Raw genomic sequence first — 18405 nt, 5'->3', positions numbered from 1 at the left:
TAATTTCTGATTAAGCCGAGAATCACAAAAGCAATAATATCCAAAACTCTGAGTCCAATGCCAGATTGACCTATACATATAGCTTGAGATACAACTTGGAAAGGCATGCTTGGAACGCGTGTGATAAAACTCCATCATGTGATTAGGCGTGAGAGTTTTTTCATGTAAATTGATCTCAGTGCATAGCACACAATGTAATGAATTTTCATTTGAAATTTGAAAGTAATCTTACACACCAAGGTTCTTAATGACATATAGTCAAGCTAATATTCAGAAAAGCAAGAATATCCAAAATTCTACATCTAAATCCCTCTATTAAAGATTAAGATCATTGCAGCGAGAAAGGGAAAGCGCTTGGGCTATTCAGCAAATAGAGGGTGACGACTTTTAGGACATTCTGCTTGAAAGAAAAAGAAAAAAGAAAACAAAAATATATAGAAATAAGCTATTATTTTAAGAAATTTTAATATATAAGGTGTCTCAAAATTTTGAAGAATAGGGAAATTGGTCAAAATACACCAAAGATATTAACTAATTAATACACCAAAGATATTAACTAATTAATACACCCAAGATTTAATTTCAGAGATATCCATTAAAATACACTTCATTTTGAATTGAAATAGTAGACTAAGTGCAAAATATTGAATAGTTGAAAAATTGGTGTCTTTTGACAAATTCCCTATTCAAATGTCAGAAGTACTCGTGTCTTTATCATTTAAAAGTAGTTTACCAAATGTTGTATGCATTGGGGGTACATCTGTGATAATTTTAAATTTCTTTCAACTCAACAGGAGAGTTATTTCACAATTTTATATACATTGTGGTAACCCCAAATTTTGTATACATTGGGGATACATCTGTGATAATTTTACATTTCTTTCAACTCAACAGGAGAGTTATTTTACAATTTTATATACGTTGTAGCAACTCCATACCTAGTTATCATATTGTGGTTTCCAATCCATTTACTGACACATAAAAAAAGCTAATTACTTAATCTACTTAAAAAAAAAAAAAAACGGTAGGGACCTGTCTTCCTCACTGAATTATCCAATATAAAAAATAAAAAAAATACTAGAGCCCAAGACTTGCTCTTCAGCTGAAGTGAAGCAAATCTAATGGCACTGTCTGGTACATGGAGCAGCCATTCATAGTCTGTCATCATCAATGAACAATAGATGAGTTGAGGAAACTGATGGTCAGTTGAATTTTTAATGTGAGCTTAGCGGTCATAACCAGGTGACTATGAATCTACCGAATGGACCATAAGGGTTAGGTCTGCATTCAGCCCTGACTTAACCAGGTCCATTAAATAATAATATTTCCATGAATTCATTAATTAATTCAATCTAGACTCGAACCAGATCCATTAAGACCCCTACTAGTACCATATCAGTCATAGATAATCATGAAGGTGGATGGCCTGCGTTTTTGCCCCATACCTACTATTTTGCAGAAATTCCTCGCCTGCCTCAGACCATGCAAGTAGTTATCCTAAAATGCATCATCACCCACCATAAAATGTTAATTTTCTTTCCCAAAGCATATCCTCAAGGCTAAATGGTCAGGAAGGCAAGGCACCACAACATAATAACTTGAGTTCTAGTCCTACCGTGCTACCGTGAATAGGGAACCCTTTCCCCACTGAACTACCCTAAGAAAAAAGAGAGACCTATTGAGAAGACCTCAGTAAATTCACATACTCTGGGCTCGGTATCTTTCCATAATTTGAAAGAGCCACATTTTGCATGAGGTTAACTTGTAAGAGCCCTCTAATTTAAGTAAGTTCAAAAGTTAGATAATCATATGTTAACATGTTAAAAAAGCAAAATAACAATCAACGTCAGCAAATTGGAATATGAAATTCCGAACTGTATATTGAAGACTCATAAATATGTATAAAAGCGAAGTTTCAAAACTTCTAATTACATTTTTTTTACATACAAAATTTACCACACTTTCAATGTGGTAGGCCTTCAACTCGCGGAAAATTAATGCCACAAGAACCTTGCATTGGACTGTGACTAGAATAGAAAGTCAATTGAGCTGTAGTCCCCCATTCTCTTAGGCAGATCACCATCCTCCCCCTCAACATCTGTCAGATCACACAAATCAGAAGCATTCAATGGTGAGGTATCACGACTCTCTCTCTCTCTCTCTCCAAATCATTCAATGGTGAGGTATCATAAGTCTCTCTCTCTCTCTCTTACACAAACAAAATCATTCAATGGTGAGGTATCATAAGTCTCTCTCTCTCTCTCTCTCTCTCTCTCTCTCTCTCTCTCTCACACACACACACACTCTCACACAAACAAAATCATTCAATGGTGAGGTATCATGAATCTCTCTCTCACACACAAAATCATTCAATGGTAAGGTATCATTGACTCTCTCTCTCTCTCTCTCTCTCTCTCTCACTCAAACACACTCAACGGGAAGAGAACTGTCTTATGCACACGAGTAACCAAGTCTACACCTTATGCATAATTAATCAAACAATGAGCTACTTCATAAATCTCTTATTTTAGATTGAAACAAATCATCTTTTATATAAAAAAAGAACGTAACTAATAGAATAAAAAAGTGCTACAACCCTAATTTTTTATTTCAACTGAAAGAGGAATCCAAAAAATTACAGAACTTAAACCACCTTACATGCAGAAAAAAGGGCAACTTATATTAGGACTTTACTATTCAAGGATAGACTATTCCCTTGAAGCCCTCATTTAAAAATGAAAAAAAAAAGTAAATTTATTTTTTTGAAGTTCATATTTTAAATTGACATAAATTATTCCAAAAAAAATAAAAATCTTTTAAAAGATTAAAAAATCAACTCATATTCTTAAATAAAATATATATATGATATATTGAATGATAAAATCAACTCACATTCTTAAATAAATAAAAAAATGATTTATTGAATGATAAATTCATTATTAGAATCCCAAAAACTCTGCATGGTTTTATATTAGTTAATTCAAATATGTTGTTTCCAAGGTAGCATAAACTATTTCTTTTTTATTTTCAAAATAAAATTTTATAACTCTATTTTGCAAATAGGAAAAACCAGAATAAAGGCAAGTTTTAAATCCCTTATTTGAAAAATAAATAATTTAATCGCATATTTTTCATTGGCATGAATAATTATTTTGGCAATAAAGTTCCGTACTTTAAAATTAAAAAATGAGTCTTATATTGCTTATTTTCAAATCCATTGTCTTAAAATGGCTTAAACTCTCTATACATAGTAAATTTGTAATTAATAAATAAAAACTTTTGGAAGATGTTATACTACTCATTTTTATTAAATTCATATAAATATTCTTTAAAAATAATTTCCGCAATTAAAAATTTCCCCAAAAAACTAGGAAGGTGATATATTGCTTACTACTTTTCCTAGGAATTTCATAAAATTAGGACTCTATGTTAATCTCATACAGATAAAGAAACCCTATTTGTTAGGACAATTGTAGATAGAAAAGTCCAAGAACTAAGGCAACCCCAATTGTTAGCATTCTAAAGTCAATAGAAAAATCAAAAAGTTAAGGAACCTTATCTGTAAGAAGTATATTGTTGATGGGAAAGTCGAAAGGCAACTATTCAAATCAACAGAATCAAGGACCCTTATTTCATGATTATGATAAATAGATTGGAAACACAAGAATAATAGTATGTGTAGTATAGGTTCTTTTGTTCACATGTGGTTCCAAAAGTCATTTCTTCATCATCAGAGTACATGTTCATCACCATTTTTTAGAACAAATATGCAGTCTTATTCATATTTTTAAAATAAAAATGAATATAGTTTCCTGACCTGTTTATTGACCATTTTCTGAAGAAAAGATCTCCAATGCATGCTTCTGAATGTCTTTCAAGGAGTGAAGACAGTTTGAGGGATCAGAATCTAGCAAACTGTTCCATAAGAGAGAGAAAACCTCAAGATATTCTTTCTCCCGAACTCCGTGTTCATCAAAAGGGCTGTGATCTATGACTGACACTCTCTGTATGTTCCCCGATAACCTGTTCTTCAGCCGACTGCACACGTCTGACTCCAATTTGGCAGCCATGACAGCAGCTCGTGCTATACATGATGCAGGAAGCTACACAAGAATTGTGAACAACTCAAAACTTGTGCAACATAGATTCAGTTCATATGTTCTCTGTCCTGTTCATTTTTTTTTTTTACGAAATAAAATTAGAATGCAAAGCTGACAAGATTCATGTAGATATAATGGATTTCTGCAGAGATCAACCAAAGAAAGTGACTTTTCTGGATTTTCCAACTGTTCCGAAGCTTCATTAGAAAATAACCATTGCTATATTTACAGAAACTCCCCAATAAACTAAAACAATCCCTTCAAAAAAATTGCAAAGAGAAGCATCAGAGTAGAAGTTCAGTATTCCAGAAAAAACTGACCTGTGCAAGCCCAGCAACGTTAAGGCCAAAGCTCTTGTCTGTCCCACCAGGAACAACCTTATAAAGAAAAGTCACATTTCCATGACCTGTATTTTCTCCATTTTCTGTGGTCTTTGTTGTCAAATATGAAACGTGATAGGGCCCAACGGAACCGGGAAACTTGTATTTTATATCAATAATTTTGGGGTAGTGGGTTACAAAGAGAACCAAGCATTTCTTCTCTTTGAGAAGGTAATGTAGTGTGGCATAGGCTATGGCGACCCCATCATGGGTGCTTGTACCTCGACCCAGCTCATCGATAATCACCAGAGATCGTGAACTGCAACTATGGAGTATGGATGAGGTCTCACTTAGCTCCTCAAAGAAGGTGCTGGACCCATGCTGGATGCTATCAGATGCCCCCATTCTAGTGTAAATGGCATCCAAGACATGTAACCTTGCTGATGATGCTGGTACAAATGAACCAACCTAGAGGGATCAGAGGGCACATTCTTATGAAAATGGTGTTGGTATAAAGAAGTCAACATAAAGGGATTGGATTAGACATTCTTATAGAGCTTCAATATTTCCTAGGAAGGTGTACCATAATCTGTTGGAATATGAGATACAGTACTCCAAAGGGCATACACCATCTGTTCTGGATGATGGATGGTAGAGATTAACCATACAGGGCCCACGAGACATTCAAATTATTACAGCTGATCTTTACTGCACACAATCAGCAATGAAAGGTGGCCCTTTGAAGTATTGTGTACCAATATGGTCTAGTTTTCCTTATTTTCTCACTATTTGTCAGCACAAAAAGCACAAAGAAAGAACTGAAGCGATAATTGGAAACAAAAGGGAAAAATTTTGAAGACAACTAAAGAATATGGACTCGAAAAATAAGGATCTCTTATCATGACCTCCAATTCAAAATTCCACGGAGTTCTTTCATGTTTGGAAGAACAAATGAAAAAATTTGTCAAAGTTTGTAAGTTACCATGGAGGAATAGAAAGACATTCAGATATTCTGTTACATTTCTTTCATCTTTCTAAAAGATGACCACATTTTGTCCATATTTATGGAAGGATACAGACTTAAGAAGCAAGGGGGAAGCACACAAGCAGACTTTTGGACAAGGTAGGATTCAAGACATTTTAATATGATTAGTGTCTACTCTGATGTGAAAAGTGAGGCGTGCAAAAATGTTGGAGCATTCAATGCACAAGGGTCATAAACTACAAATACTCCGACAATGTATATCCAAAACAGAATTCCACACTATAAATTCAACACAAAAAGGCTATCCTTGATGGTGAGAACCAATAGCTTCTACACTGAAATTGAATCCATGAGTCAAATCAAGATAGAAGAAAATATGCAGCTCTATGCATGACAATTATGATAAAAGCAGCAGGCCTGAGCAAAATCACAGGGAAATTAGTCTCGGTTAGTGGTGCAGGATGGTAAAAACAACAATTCTTAGCAACGCGGAGCAACAGAAATGGCAGAAGCCTGTTGGAGTCCAACCTGAGCCATAATGGCAATAAGAGCAACCTGGCGAATGTAGCAACTCTTCCCACCCATGTTTGGCCCAGTGACGATTTGACAATACTCCCTCTCTACATGCAAATTGGTGTCATTAGGGACAAAACTCTCTTGTAAAATTGACTCCAGAACCTGCCAATGAGGAGTAACAGTAAGGCTGTGTTAAAAAAGAAACCAAAGAAAAAAAGGAAAAAAAAAATGCATATTAATAATATTATGCCATCTCTTAATCAATGAATATGTTTTCAAATAGACAGTGACAATAAAAGGAAAGGCTCAAGACAGGAAAAAAGGTATCTTGTGAATGCATCCTTCAAGCTCCCAAACACATCCCAGATTTAAAGCTGGAAGACAGCAGGACACAGGTTCCCAAAAGAATTGTGAATCTACCTGATCCTCCATCGAGCTTCTATTCTCCAATGGCACCCAACTCTCATGAAGATTATCTTAATTTCCTTGCTCCCCACCCCACCCCACCCCACCCCACCCCATGCACCCAAAATAACCAATATTTTAAAGGCAGCATATTATAATATGCAGTACTACCATCTCATTTCCCTAACAACCCTGAGAATTTGCAGCACACATAGAAACCCAAAACTATGATATCCCTATTTTGAAGATGGGCATCCCATTTCTCAGTTTTTGACGAATAATCTTAAGTGTGAGGATTTCTCTGTGAAAACTAATCAACCAATAACTTTCACTGCCAGGGGTGTATGGATCCTGAGAGGCATAGCTTCAGGACCACTTACTTTTAATGAGAGACCTTATTGAGAAAATAATCTAACCTAACAATACTATTTTTTAATCCTTCTATTTATGCCCCTGCTAGGGTCACAAACATCAACTAACCTCCAGATAGAACATAAAACAACAAAAAAAGGGACAAAAAACGATGCATGATAAAGTATGCATCTCAATAATTCCATCATATAAAGAAAAATCCTTACATACAGGAGCCTTGCAGCATAGTAGAACAATAGAAGTCATTATTAGTTGTTATATAATAAGAATTTTTTTAAGTCGTCTCTCAGCCCCATTTAAGACATGTACTTTGGCCAATTTTGTTATTCTGATCATGAGTAACATGCCTCATTGCATAAGTAAGAACAAAAATAAAGCATTCAAGTAAAGAACATACCGGATGTCGACCGGACTGAATTTGTATCTGTGCAGGTTCATTCTCTTCCAAAAAAACAGGACGAACATAATTCTGCAAAAGATTAAGAAGTTATAAGTGAGGGCCATTCAGGACAAGTCTCAATATTACAAGATCAAGAGAGGGACTATATTAAAGAATAACTTTATACGATTGCGTACTTGATTACGAGAAAGAATAGCAAGTGAGAGCAGACAATCTAGAGCAGCTAAGGCTTGAACAGAAGCTTGAAAATCTGCATGATAACTACCAAATCCAGCTAAAAAGCTCTCCCAAGTAGTTTTGCAAATGATAGTCAGTTCTTCCTTGGCAAGTGCAAGTCCATCTAAAGCAGTAAGGACTTCAGGAGGGTGGTAGCGAATTGTTTTCTTGGTACTATTGACCTTGACCCAATTTTGGGGTACCCTTACTTCTGATGCCAACTGAGATCAATTATTCCCAAGAGATTACTCTCATGAAACAAATTTCACATAAAGAAAAAGCAAAGAAATAAAATAAAAATGGAATAAGTAGCCTGTTATGGTTCTTCAATTTAATGGCCAGTATTCTGTTCTATATGTTCAAAGAAACTGAAAAACTGCCTGACAATGCACATAGAGTGATTTGAGATGGCTTCCCTCCCTCCCTCTCTCTACAGCTTGGAGCACACAAAAAAGAAAAGGAACCTTGAGGGACAAAACAAAGCATATGAAGAATTGGAACAAATGAGTGTAAACCATCCTCAATTGTCAAAAGAAAGAGTTAATAGCATGCCTCACTGCAAAGAAAAAGTTTCACACCCCAAGAGCAGGCAGGAGGAAATGAATGTCCACTAAAAGCACAACAAATAGTACAAAGAGCCTGGAAATCCACAGCGTATTTGATTGGAGACCATCAAATTAAAAATCTAACCTTATTAGTAGACTTTTCAATGAAATCCAACTAGATGCTAATAACAAAGGGTGAGGTTTATATAACGTTGCAACCTTACTTGTAGAAGTAAGAATGCAATGCTCTACACCGTCCATTTTAGTTGGAGGTGTAGATTTGACATGTCTTTTAAGATAGTGTCAAAACGTAGTACATCTTTTAATAGTGTCAAATTTACTCTGTTTGAATTTACTGCAACCTTACTTGAAGTAAGGTTGAAAACTTATATAAACTTTTTCCAATAACAAAAGGTGTATTAATTCAAGTGGAAGGACTGAAAAAGGAAGGGGTAGGCCCAAAATGACATGATTAGAAGTAGTCCGAAAAGATATGGAGACTTATGGCCTCACTAAGGATATGGCCTCTAATAGAGCAGAATGGAGAACCATGTTTCATGTAGCCGACCGCAATTAATTAGAAAAAGGCTAAAATGATGATCTTTGCCTGCATATGCAGAAAAAGGAATTTTATCATGATCTTGGATTGAAGCTGATATTGTACCTCTATTAAGTGAGTGGAACCAGAGACGCTCAAGAACTCCAAATTCCGTATTCCAAGTATTTTCCTGTACTGACCAATTAGAGCATCCAATTTTTCCTCAGCTGCCTGAACAGCTGTGCAGCCTCTTGCAACCTGCTCATCTATCAACATATTCAATAACAAGTACATAAAATAAGAGAAAATACAAATACATAAAGCATAATGGAATTTTTAATTAAAAAAAACACTTATATTGAGTCAGTACCTCTTGGAACTTGTCATTTGATGCTATAAACAGATTATTTATATCTCCTAGGTCTGCTGCATCCTTGTTTAAAGCGGAGAGAAGTTTTGCAGCATGGCTTGTTACTTTCAATGATGATGCTGTCAAAATTAATCTTCTTAATAAATCTGATCGAGGACTCGTTGGTCCCTCGTTACTTTCCTCCCCAAGGTCAAGTCGTTGAAGTTGTTTACTAGCACACAATAATGCATGGATGACTGCAATGAACTGAAGCATTCAGATTAACATTGTCAGCTATAATATACACGAGCCTTTAAAAATTAATCAACACACACATACAACACAAGGTATTTGTTTCAAAGTTTTTCCAATTTAAATCCTTTGCTTCTTACCTCCTTTGGAGTGGCTGTTCGGTGAAAAATTCGTGCAATTCCCCTTTGAACATCAGGAGACCTACCCAATGTGGTTAAAACTGACGAAAGAAGATTGTAAAGTTCAACGCGGACCACTTTTGCACCACAATCAGTGGATTCATTGTCTGCTGCATTATGTGCACCTTCACCCACACGGATCGAATCTGCAATCTCAGAAACTGCATCAAGGCGTGCCAAGATTGAGATCCTGTCGCGCAGAGGATGGGTCAACTGCACCCAGTAGTTCCCAAATTTTAGAGAACAAAGAACTCCATAAAATATTGTCCAGGTCAAGTAACTTCCTTCTAATGGCAGTGTCCTTGGTAGTTAGGTGAAGGAAAAATCTAATATAATCCAATCAGCTATGGGAAATCAGTTCATTGGGATCATCAACATGTTATTAATGATGAACAGTATGGGAAGTTAGCGGGATCCACAATAGTAGGAGATGACCCAGTGGTGGGTGGGTCCATTTGCCACCCCTTTACTGCCCGTCATTTAAAACTATTGCTTTATAATATAATAATGTACTTACGTGAAATTACTGTTCTTTTTGAGAGAGGGTTAAAGCATTGATGGAACTCTACTATAGCAACATTTTGAAGCAATGGTCCCAGTTTTTGCTTTTTTGATCTATGACATGTATATTTTGGCTTAAGCCATTCTAGATACCCCCTGATTTTTTTATTTTCTCTGTTTGATTATGATGTATAGAGCACCCAACTTATAGAGCACCATTTATTGACAGTTTTGTATACGATCTTACAGCAATACAAAGTTAACCCTCTCTCAAATAAATTTTAGGACTGTAAGGATTTCAAGATATTTAAAAGAAGTTATTCCTTGATCTAATGGATATAATATCGTTCAACAATTGGCATATCAAAGTACCAGTGATCCAAGAAAATTATGCTATTTTATTTATGTATTTTTCAAAATTTCTCCAAAAAGATTCTTCTAGGATGAGTGAGATTATAGCCATGTTATGATCCTCTTCATGTATATATATATATAGTGATGCATATCTTCACTCATCAATTAAACGGGTGTGATCATCAAGAAATCACATGGCATACCCAGTGTTTCAGAAGTCTAGAACCAAATGCAGTGAGAGTGTTGTCCATCAACTTTATTAAGGAACCAATCTCAGAACCATCGGAATTGTTCCTCAGAACCTGTTAAGAATCAGCAGATAAATTACAGCTTAACCATTGAATTAGTGAAACCGAAAGAGAAAATGGAGGAAGAAGGGATATATATATATATATATATATATATCGAGAGAGAGAGAGAGAGAGAGAGAGAGAGAGAGAGAGAGAGCATGAAGCTCTTTCTATCTTTTTTTTTTTGTTGTCCCAGTGCAATTAGACCTAGACAATACAATCAAATAAATTGAAAGCACTACTCTCACGTTAAACCATATTTAGTTTTCTAAAGATACTCATTGAAGTGAAACCGCTAAGGTACCTAGCCATTAAAGTGTATTACCCACCAAATGATTTCATACGACAATTTACTACGACAGAATCAATTAGGAAGCAAAACATTATGGGGATGTGAACATACAAATATTCAATCGCTTGGCTATGCTTAAGAAGTAATCTGAAATAGATCACCCATTACTAAAAAAAGGAAGCCTGACAAAACCAATATCGAAATTCATCATTATCATCATTTTAGCCTTTTCCTACATAAATCCTGGTTCTCCATTCTGCTCTATTAAAGGGCATATCTTCAATGAGGGCATAAATCCTCATATCTTTTCGGATTACTTCCAACCACATCATTTTGGGCCCACCCCATGCCCTTTTCAGTCCTTCCACTTGAACTAACTCGCACATCCTAATAGGTGTTGTACTTAGTCGGTGCCACACATGGCCAGCCCACCTAAGTCTACTCTCTTTCATTTTATCACCTATTGATGCTAAGCCTAAATTCTCTAGAATAGATTCATTTCGAATTCTATTCCTTCTTATCTTGCCACTCATCCATCTCAACATCCTCATCTCCGCTACAATCATTTTATGGTATATTGTTTTTGTCCGCCCATCGCCCCATAGAGCAAAGCTGGTCTCACCGTTGTCCTATAGGACTTGGCCTTTAGCCTCATTGGTATGAAGCAATCACAAAAAATTCTAGTTGCACATCTCCACTTTGCCCACCCAGCTCTAATTTTGTGTGTAACATCTTCCTCGATCTCTCCATTTACCTGGATTATCGACCCAAGATATTGACAATATGATCTTTTTTGTACTTCCTGGTCATCAATCTTAAGTACTTCCTCGTCTCTACTCCTATTATTACTAAACTTGTACTCTATATATTGTCTTAGTCCGACTAATTTTTAAACATTTAATTCTAGAGCATCCTTTCAAAGTTCTAACTTTGTGTTGACACCGTTTCAGGCCTCATCAATCAAAACTATATCATCTGTGAACAACATGCACCACAATACCTCATCATGTAGGTGCCTAGTTAAGTCATCCATAACTAAGACAGAGATACTGGCTCAATGCTGACCCTTGATGTAGAACTATTGTCATTGAAAACTCACTTGTCTCTCCACTAGTTGTTCGTACAGTAGTTAGCACTACATCGTACATATCTCTCACCAAGTCGATGTAGTGTTTAGAGATGCCTTTTTTTTCCGACACCCGCCAAATCAAATCTCGAGGTACTCTATCATAAGTTTTCTCTAGATCAATAAAGATCATGTGGATGTCTTTTCCCTTCACCCTAAACTTCTTTTAGGTCCCCTCCTGAAAAAATCCTCTCTCCATTTGATATGTCTTGGACTACTCCATCTATGTCCTCCCAAAATTATCTCTTAATTCTATCATCTAATCTTACTTGTGGTACGTAAGCGCTAATTACATTAATTATCTCTTCTCCTAATATAAGTTTAGTTACTAAGAGCTTATCACTTATTCTTTTGACATTAACTACTTTATCTTTTAAATCTTTATCTACTATTATGCCTACGCTATTTCTATTATTATTCTTTCATATATACCATAATTTATACCTATTTATTTCTTTAGCTTTTTCTCCTTTCCATATAGTTTACTGTAGACAAGCTATGTTTATTCTCCTTCGTCTTATTGTATCCACCAACTCCATACTCTTACCAGTAAGCGTTCCTACGTTCCATATGGCTAAACGAATCCTACTCTCTTACAAGGATTTGATGAAAGAGTCATCTCAATGCTGCTACCCATTACTAGAATAAGTGACCTGACAAAACCAATATCAAAATTAAAATTTGTAATTTGACAGGATAAAGCACCTCCAGCTGCTGAAGAATATTTGATGAAAGAGTCATCTCAATGCTGCTAGATAATGGTCGAAATGTCGCTAAACACAATATTCTCTCCAATTCAAATTGCTTAAGGTAGCGAAGAACTAACGCAAGTGCTTGGACAGGCAGTTCTGGCATCGCCATGATTCCCTGTAAAAAGAAACACAGTTACATATTTTATGTAAATGAAACAACTTAATGAAGAAATAACCTGCGGAATCGGTCAGTCATCAAAATATCCAGGTGAAAATAGTCAATTCCAAATCAAGTTGAAAGGTAGAATATCAAGGTTCAAAACCTTTTAAGCAAATCAGATTTCTCGGGCAGGTATAAACAGAAATACGGAGCAAAAAAATATCAATTTGTGCTTTGGAAAAAAATTACTGGGTGAACAAAGCAGTACTGGCAACTGAACCATTTCTAATCAACATGTTCTTTCTAGATACCAATCTCTCCTTTTCTGTGACACTAACTACATCCAATATCAAACTCAATGAAAGGCTATTTGGAAATAACTGAATAAAATTTCTACATCCCAAAGCGACCATAATTTATCACCTCTGAAAGGAGACTGGTCCAGAAAAACAGGGCAATTCAGCATGTATCATATGCAGGTCATCTGTTTCTAACAATCAATAGGACACATTTGTGTGGCTTAATGTCGAGAGTTGCAAGAACTTACAGCAATTTCAAATTCAAATCAGACAAATTGAAGTACTGCCACAAAAAGGCTTTTCATTTGAAACGTGACTCAGACCACCACAAGAATAATTAGAAGCAATGGATGTGCTGACTAAAGTTGAAAAAGGGAAAAAAAAAAAAGAGTCTGCCACCAAGAGAAGCTTCCCAAATTCAAATATACAAGCCATATAAACAGGGGGATGACTATCAAAACATGCAATGAATAAAGAGTAACTTTTTAAGAAGTAATGATTAATCAAGAGTAACAAATTCATTAAATCCAAATATGATGATCTTTTATCACAATACCTCCACTCCAAGAGAAAGTTTTTCATTCGGCTTGATATCTTCCTTCTGCTCACACTGCTTCACAGTCGAACCATCTTCCACCAATTTTTCATATAAAGACATCACTTCAGCAAGGGCCCCTCCATCATTAAAGCATTCTCGTGAAGCACGCTCAACCCGAACATTAGATGTGGGACCAGCATATCCCAAAAGTATCTAGAAAAGGCAAGTTCAAAGTTATTCAGGAAAACAGAAACTGATTAGAGTATGCCCAAGCTTAAGCCATCCATAAATATTTGATATTAGAAAATGAAAAAATAGAAAAAAATGGATTCTAAAAATTAGAATAGGAATAATAATAAAATCTTAACAAAAAGGAAAAATTTAAGTTATTCCATTTTGTGTAAGTAGTATATTAGATTTTGCTGCATTGAATGCCATAGTCCATCAATATGGAGATTAAATTCTAAAACTTAGGTACCGATTTAAATTTTAAAAAAGGAAATATAAACATAAATCCCCTTATAAGATCTATATTTTTAGAAAAGGAACAAATATTTTACATATTACGCAAAGGCACCACCTTTTGTCATTTTTTATACCTTCAAATTACCCCCAATTAGGACATTGGATGTCTGAATTGGGATCCTTTTCTTTAAGTGGGAGGCAGGTCCGAACCCACCCACCTATATTTTTCAAGTGGGAGATGGTTCGGACATCCAACGTCCACACATGTCTCTCACTTACAAAAAAAATCTTAAATGAGTGAGTCCGAACATTGGATTTGCAAACCAGCCTCCCACTTAAAAAAAGGGATTGTACATTATAAGAAATGCACTTTTCGTACAAGGCGGCCTCAATCACTCTTAGCCCATAGATGTGCAATCCGACAAGTTCAAGTGTCACAATATTCGAGAAATTTTATTTTGGACTTTGTGCCCAGTCAATGACACATATCCAACTACCTAATTTTACATCTAACAGTCAATAATGAATTTTACCTCCTTATATCAAAAGCAAATGGTCTTATTGTATACATTTCCTAGAAAAAGACCACAGTTCTAACATCCGGCATTCGAACAAGGGGTAATTTGGGGATAAAAAAATGACAAAAAAGTGGGACTTTGCATAAAAATGGATCCTTTCTTTTAACATAGATCTTATATGGGGATTTATCTCCAAGTTCGAAAAAAAAAAAGAAAAAGCAGCCTGTCTACCTTGACAAACTTTAGCAACACTCATTAAACAACATATAAAAAACAAAAAGGTTAATTACCTCATTATCAAAAACTAAAAATTAAAAAGATTAAGACTATCCTAACACTTAGGGAATCCGACTTGGTCAAGGCGGTAGAAGCTGGTTTTTTATAGCACTACGTCTCAAGTTCCATTCCTATGTAACCTTGTCAAGAAAAAAAAAAAGACTATCGTAACACTTTGGGGATACTGTCCAAATTGCACTGTATTTTATTTGCATTGACATATGTATAGGGAGGTCATGTCCACCACTCTCTAGAATTCCAGAGGCAAAACATAAATGGATAAATTAGTAGCATTAAGTTAAAAAGGGAAGAAAGAAGGGCTTGAGCTCAAATATAGTTTATAAGTTCGTATGAGACAATTTTTCAGAACTAATGTTTTCATAAATGACAAACCCAATATAGAGTGCCCTAGGCAAACAATAATATACACTACGGGCCTGTTCGGATGGACTCGTTATCACTTATAATCCATTGTTTCAATAAAGTTAATCCTTATAACGAGTTATATGTTGTTTGGTTGCGCTCATCATAAATTGTCTTAGATAAATTTATAGGCAGTTTACATAGAAGTTTACCTTTTGAAAAGTCATTCTTACTTTATTTCAGAGTAATTTGCTGAACATTACATGTTCTTGCCCAGAAATAGCTGGAAATCACTAAAAAGTTAAATATTTAAGTAACATTATGCTGGAAATCACTGAAAACTTAAATATTTAAGTAACATTAAGCAACATTATACATAATATAACATATATATCAAATAACCAACAAAATAACATCATCCAGAGTACAATAATTTCAGATAAAATGATATATTCCAGATAAAATTAATTGTCATTCAAACAGGCCCTAAATACAATAAATGCAAAACTGATCATAATTTTAGTAAACCAATACATTATCACCAATGCAATCTATTTGGTACCCTTTTTAAGGTCAATTGCTGAGGTAAGACAGCAGTTAATGAAATTCTTTCGTTAATAATCTCCATTAAGAATCACAATCACATTCAGAAACAAAGCATGCATAATTTACCAAGGAAAATGAAATCAAAACATGCGCAAAAATAATTCATAGTTTTTGCCCAAAACAAAAAAACATGAATTATACAATCACTTAAACAGATGTAGCTCACCTTATCTGTGAGTACAAAAATGAAATAAAAACAAGCCCAAATAATAATGCATAATTTTTGCCTGAAACCAAAAAAAATAAAAGAAATAAACACGCAAGCAGTTGCACAGATATAGATTACCTTCTCCGTCTGGGCTGAAAGGGGAGAACCCAAAAGCAATTCCGCCGGGCCAACACTTAAAAGCACAGCTTCAAGCTGAGCCCTCATAACCCCATCTTTAAATTCCCCAAAAATCACATCACCAGTCGAAATCTCCACTGCTAAAATGCCGATTCTAGTATCAAAACCTTCTTCTACAAACCCCAATTCACTCTTCTCAACAACGCACATAACATAATTGCTCGAATTATAACAAGCATCACCCAGTTCTCCCCCTAAATCACCAGCTGCCTCTATAGTGGCCTTTGTATACAAGGCAGAGAGGCCCCTTGAAAAGGGCCCAACTTTGTTCGACCCGTGAGCTTTTATAGCAGCTGTCTCTGTTTGCTTAACCACCCCAACCTTAAAGCCTAAACCCACGAGCCTACGTACATGAACATGGAGCCTAAAGGAAGGAATGCTTGCAGTCATGAAATTATGATCTTGGTGACAATATATACCCAAAGCCCTAGCTGCCGTCTCTGCATCTTCCCCAAAAAACCTAAATTTATACCCCACTTCAACCATTAACAAGACATCTGGGTACTGTGATTTCAGTGAAAGCACCTGTTGCTCTAATGGGGTGAATTTCTGGTCATTTGAAGCCAATTTATGGTTGGACAAGGTACGATTTGAAGACGGTGGATTAAGGAGTTTCTCAAGGAATTTGCGATGAAGAGATGGATTGAACGCAGGTAGAGAAGATTTTGAGTCTGATTTTGCAGGTGAAATTAGGGTTTTTGGAGGCGTGGCTATGGCTTTGGAGGAAACTATAGGTTTTGATGAATTGGCTACGGTTTTTGCGGAAATTAGGGTTTTCTCTGCATTTCCAGGGCTTGGAGAAGAGGAACAGGATTTGAGCTTTTTTGAAGGTGGGGTTGAGGTTAGGGCTTCTTTTGGTGCGAAGAAGCGAGAAATGACCTGCTGCTTCTGCTTCCCCATAGTGTTAGGGTCAGGGTTCCGGCTTAACCCTCTCCCTCCATCTCTCTGGATTAAAGTTTCTTCATGACTCTCTGTCTCTCTCTCTCTCCTGAATTTCTCTCCGTCTCTCTCTCCCGGCTTTCTCTTTCTATCACTATCTCGTTTCTCCCCCCTCACTTTCTCTCTCTATACCTGTCTCAGGTTCAGTATGTCTCTCTCCAATCTCTCTCTCTCTCCTCCGTTTCTCTCCCCCCTCACTTTTTCTATATCGCTGGTTCAGCGTCTTTTGGCGGGTTTTTTTACGACCGCGGCTTTCCCGCTTTTTTTCGCACGTCGGACAATTTTTCCCTTGCGATTCAATAAAAATAGAAAAATCTTTCCGTACACCCTAATTTCGTCTACTATTCCTAATGGGAAAAGTTTATATAGAGCGAATGCTCTGAACAATCAAATTTGATGCTACCTCACAAATTTTACCACAATAAGCTGTTTTGATATTCAAATATATTCAAATTGATTAACTTGACATCAATAATCATGGACATGTGAAAAAATGGATTTCAAGTTTTGAAAATATTGTATTTTGTAATGCATCTTTTTATCGTTAATTTTCTAAATTTTTAAGTTTTCATAAATATGTCGATGTACACTATTTTTTAAGCTTTAAACTTTAAAAATAAATATAAGAATATATTTTAAGGCCATCACAGGTATTTCCAATATTAAAACCACGTTTCTCGACACTAGTTGAAGGTAGGCTCTAAATTGATTGTTTAGAGCCTAGGCTCTATACAAACCACACCTATTTCTAATAGGGCCAAAGTTTCTATGCGCCAAACCAAGGTATATGTAAAAATGCGGGCCTCTTATAAATCTATCTTTGAGATGGATTTTAAGACTTAATTTTTAAGGACATATAATCTCTAACATGGAGATCAGGAATATGAAAAATAAATAAAATTAAAAATAATAATTTTAATAAAAAAATGTAAACCGTTAGTTTGCATTGTTTTTACACCTATTTGCATCTATCTTTAAGATGGATGATTTATACTCTCTGGACCGCATATGTAGAAATGCGGTCAGCCCGCATGAGACATTTTTCTTTCTAATAGACTTAAAACATATTTGGGCTTAGATTTTTTGGAACACGTTTATCTTAATTTATGGGCGAGGCGACACCCCTACTCCAAGCTTTTTTTTTTTTTTTCAAGTTACTCCCCTGTCTAGTAAACTGAACATTAGACATGTGAGTTTTTTTCGTTAAAACGAAAAACAATTGTCCGGTGTTTCAATTACTAGACAGCTCTTTAAGTTTTTTTTTTTATCTGAAATATCTTTTGGCACCTCCTTTCTGCTTGCTACCCTCCCTCTCTCTCTCTCTTCAATATTTACTCTCTCTAACAATCAACACCCATCCTTCGTCACATCTCTCTCAATTGCTATTCTGCCCCTCTCTCTCTCTAAGATTTAAAATTTGCATATCGAGATGGGAAAGATCGGGCAACCTGTTGGCCGGCGGC

At 35.6% G+C, this 18405-nt stretch overlaps 1 protein-coding gene across 3 annotated transcripts; it reads right to left on the bottom strand.

The window, feature by feature from the left end:
• Positions 1-1854: 1854 nt before the first annotated feature.
• On the bottom strand, positions 1855-17005 carry MSH3 (homolog of DNA mismatch repair protein MSH3). Of its 3 annotated transcripts, XM_006827648.4 has the most exons (13): positions 15944-17005; positions 13448-13642; positions 12446-12607; positions 10236-10334; positions 9139-9390; positions 8768-9013; positions 8524-8655; positions 7275-7535; positions 7096-7167; positions 5934-6083; positions 4421-4888; positions 3818-4103; positions 1855-2098 (listed from the first exon to the last, which is right to left on the bottom strand). In XM_006827648.4, the coding sequence occupies exons 1-12, from the start codon at positions 16901-16903 to the stop codon at positions 3822-3824; spliced, it is 3279 nt and encodes a 1092-aa protein (XP_006827711.1). In that variant the 5' UTR covers positions 16904-17005; the 3' UTR covers positions 1855-2098; positions 3818-3821. The 3 variants fall into 3 exon arrangements, with proteins under 3 accessions (XP_006827711.1, XP_011625297.1, XP_020526175.1); XM_011626995.3 differs by lacking the exon at positions 4421-4888; XM_020670516.2 differs by lacking the exon at positions 7275-7535.
• Between the last annotated feature and the right edge of the window lie 1400 nt (positions 17006-18405).

The sequence above is a fragment of the Amborella trichopoda genome, chromosome 7, assembly GCF_054954075.1.
Source record: "Amborella trichopoda isolate Santa Cruz 75 chromosome 7, AtrichopodaSantaCruz75HAP2 v2.0, whole genome shotgun sequence".
NCBI lineage: Eukaryota > Viridiplantae > Streptophyta > Magnoliopsida > Amborellales > Amborellaceae > Amborella > Amborella trichopoda.
This window is presented reverse-complemented; position numbering and strand designations above follow the sequence as displayed.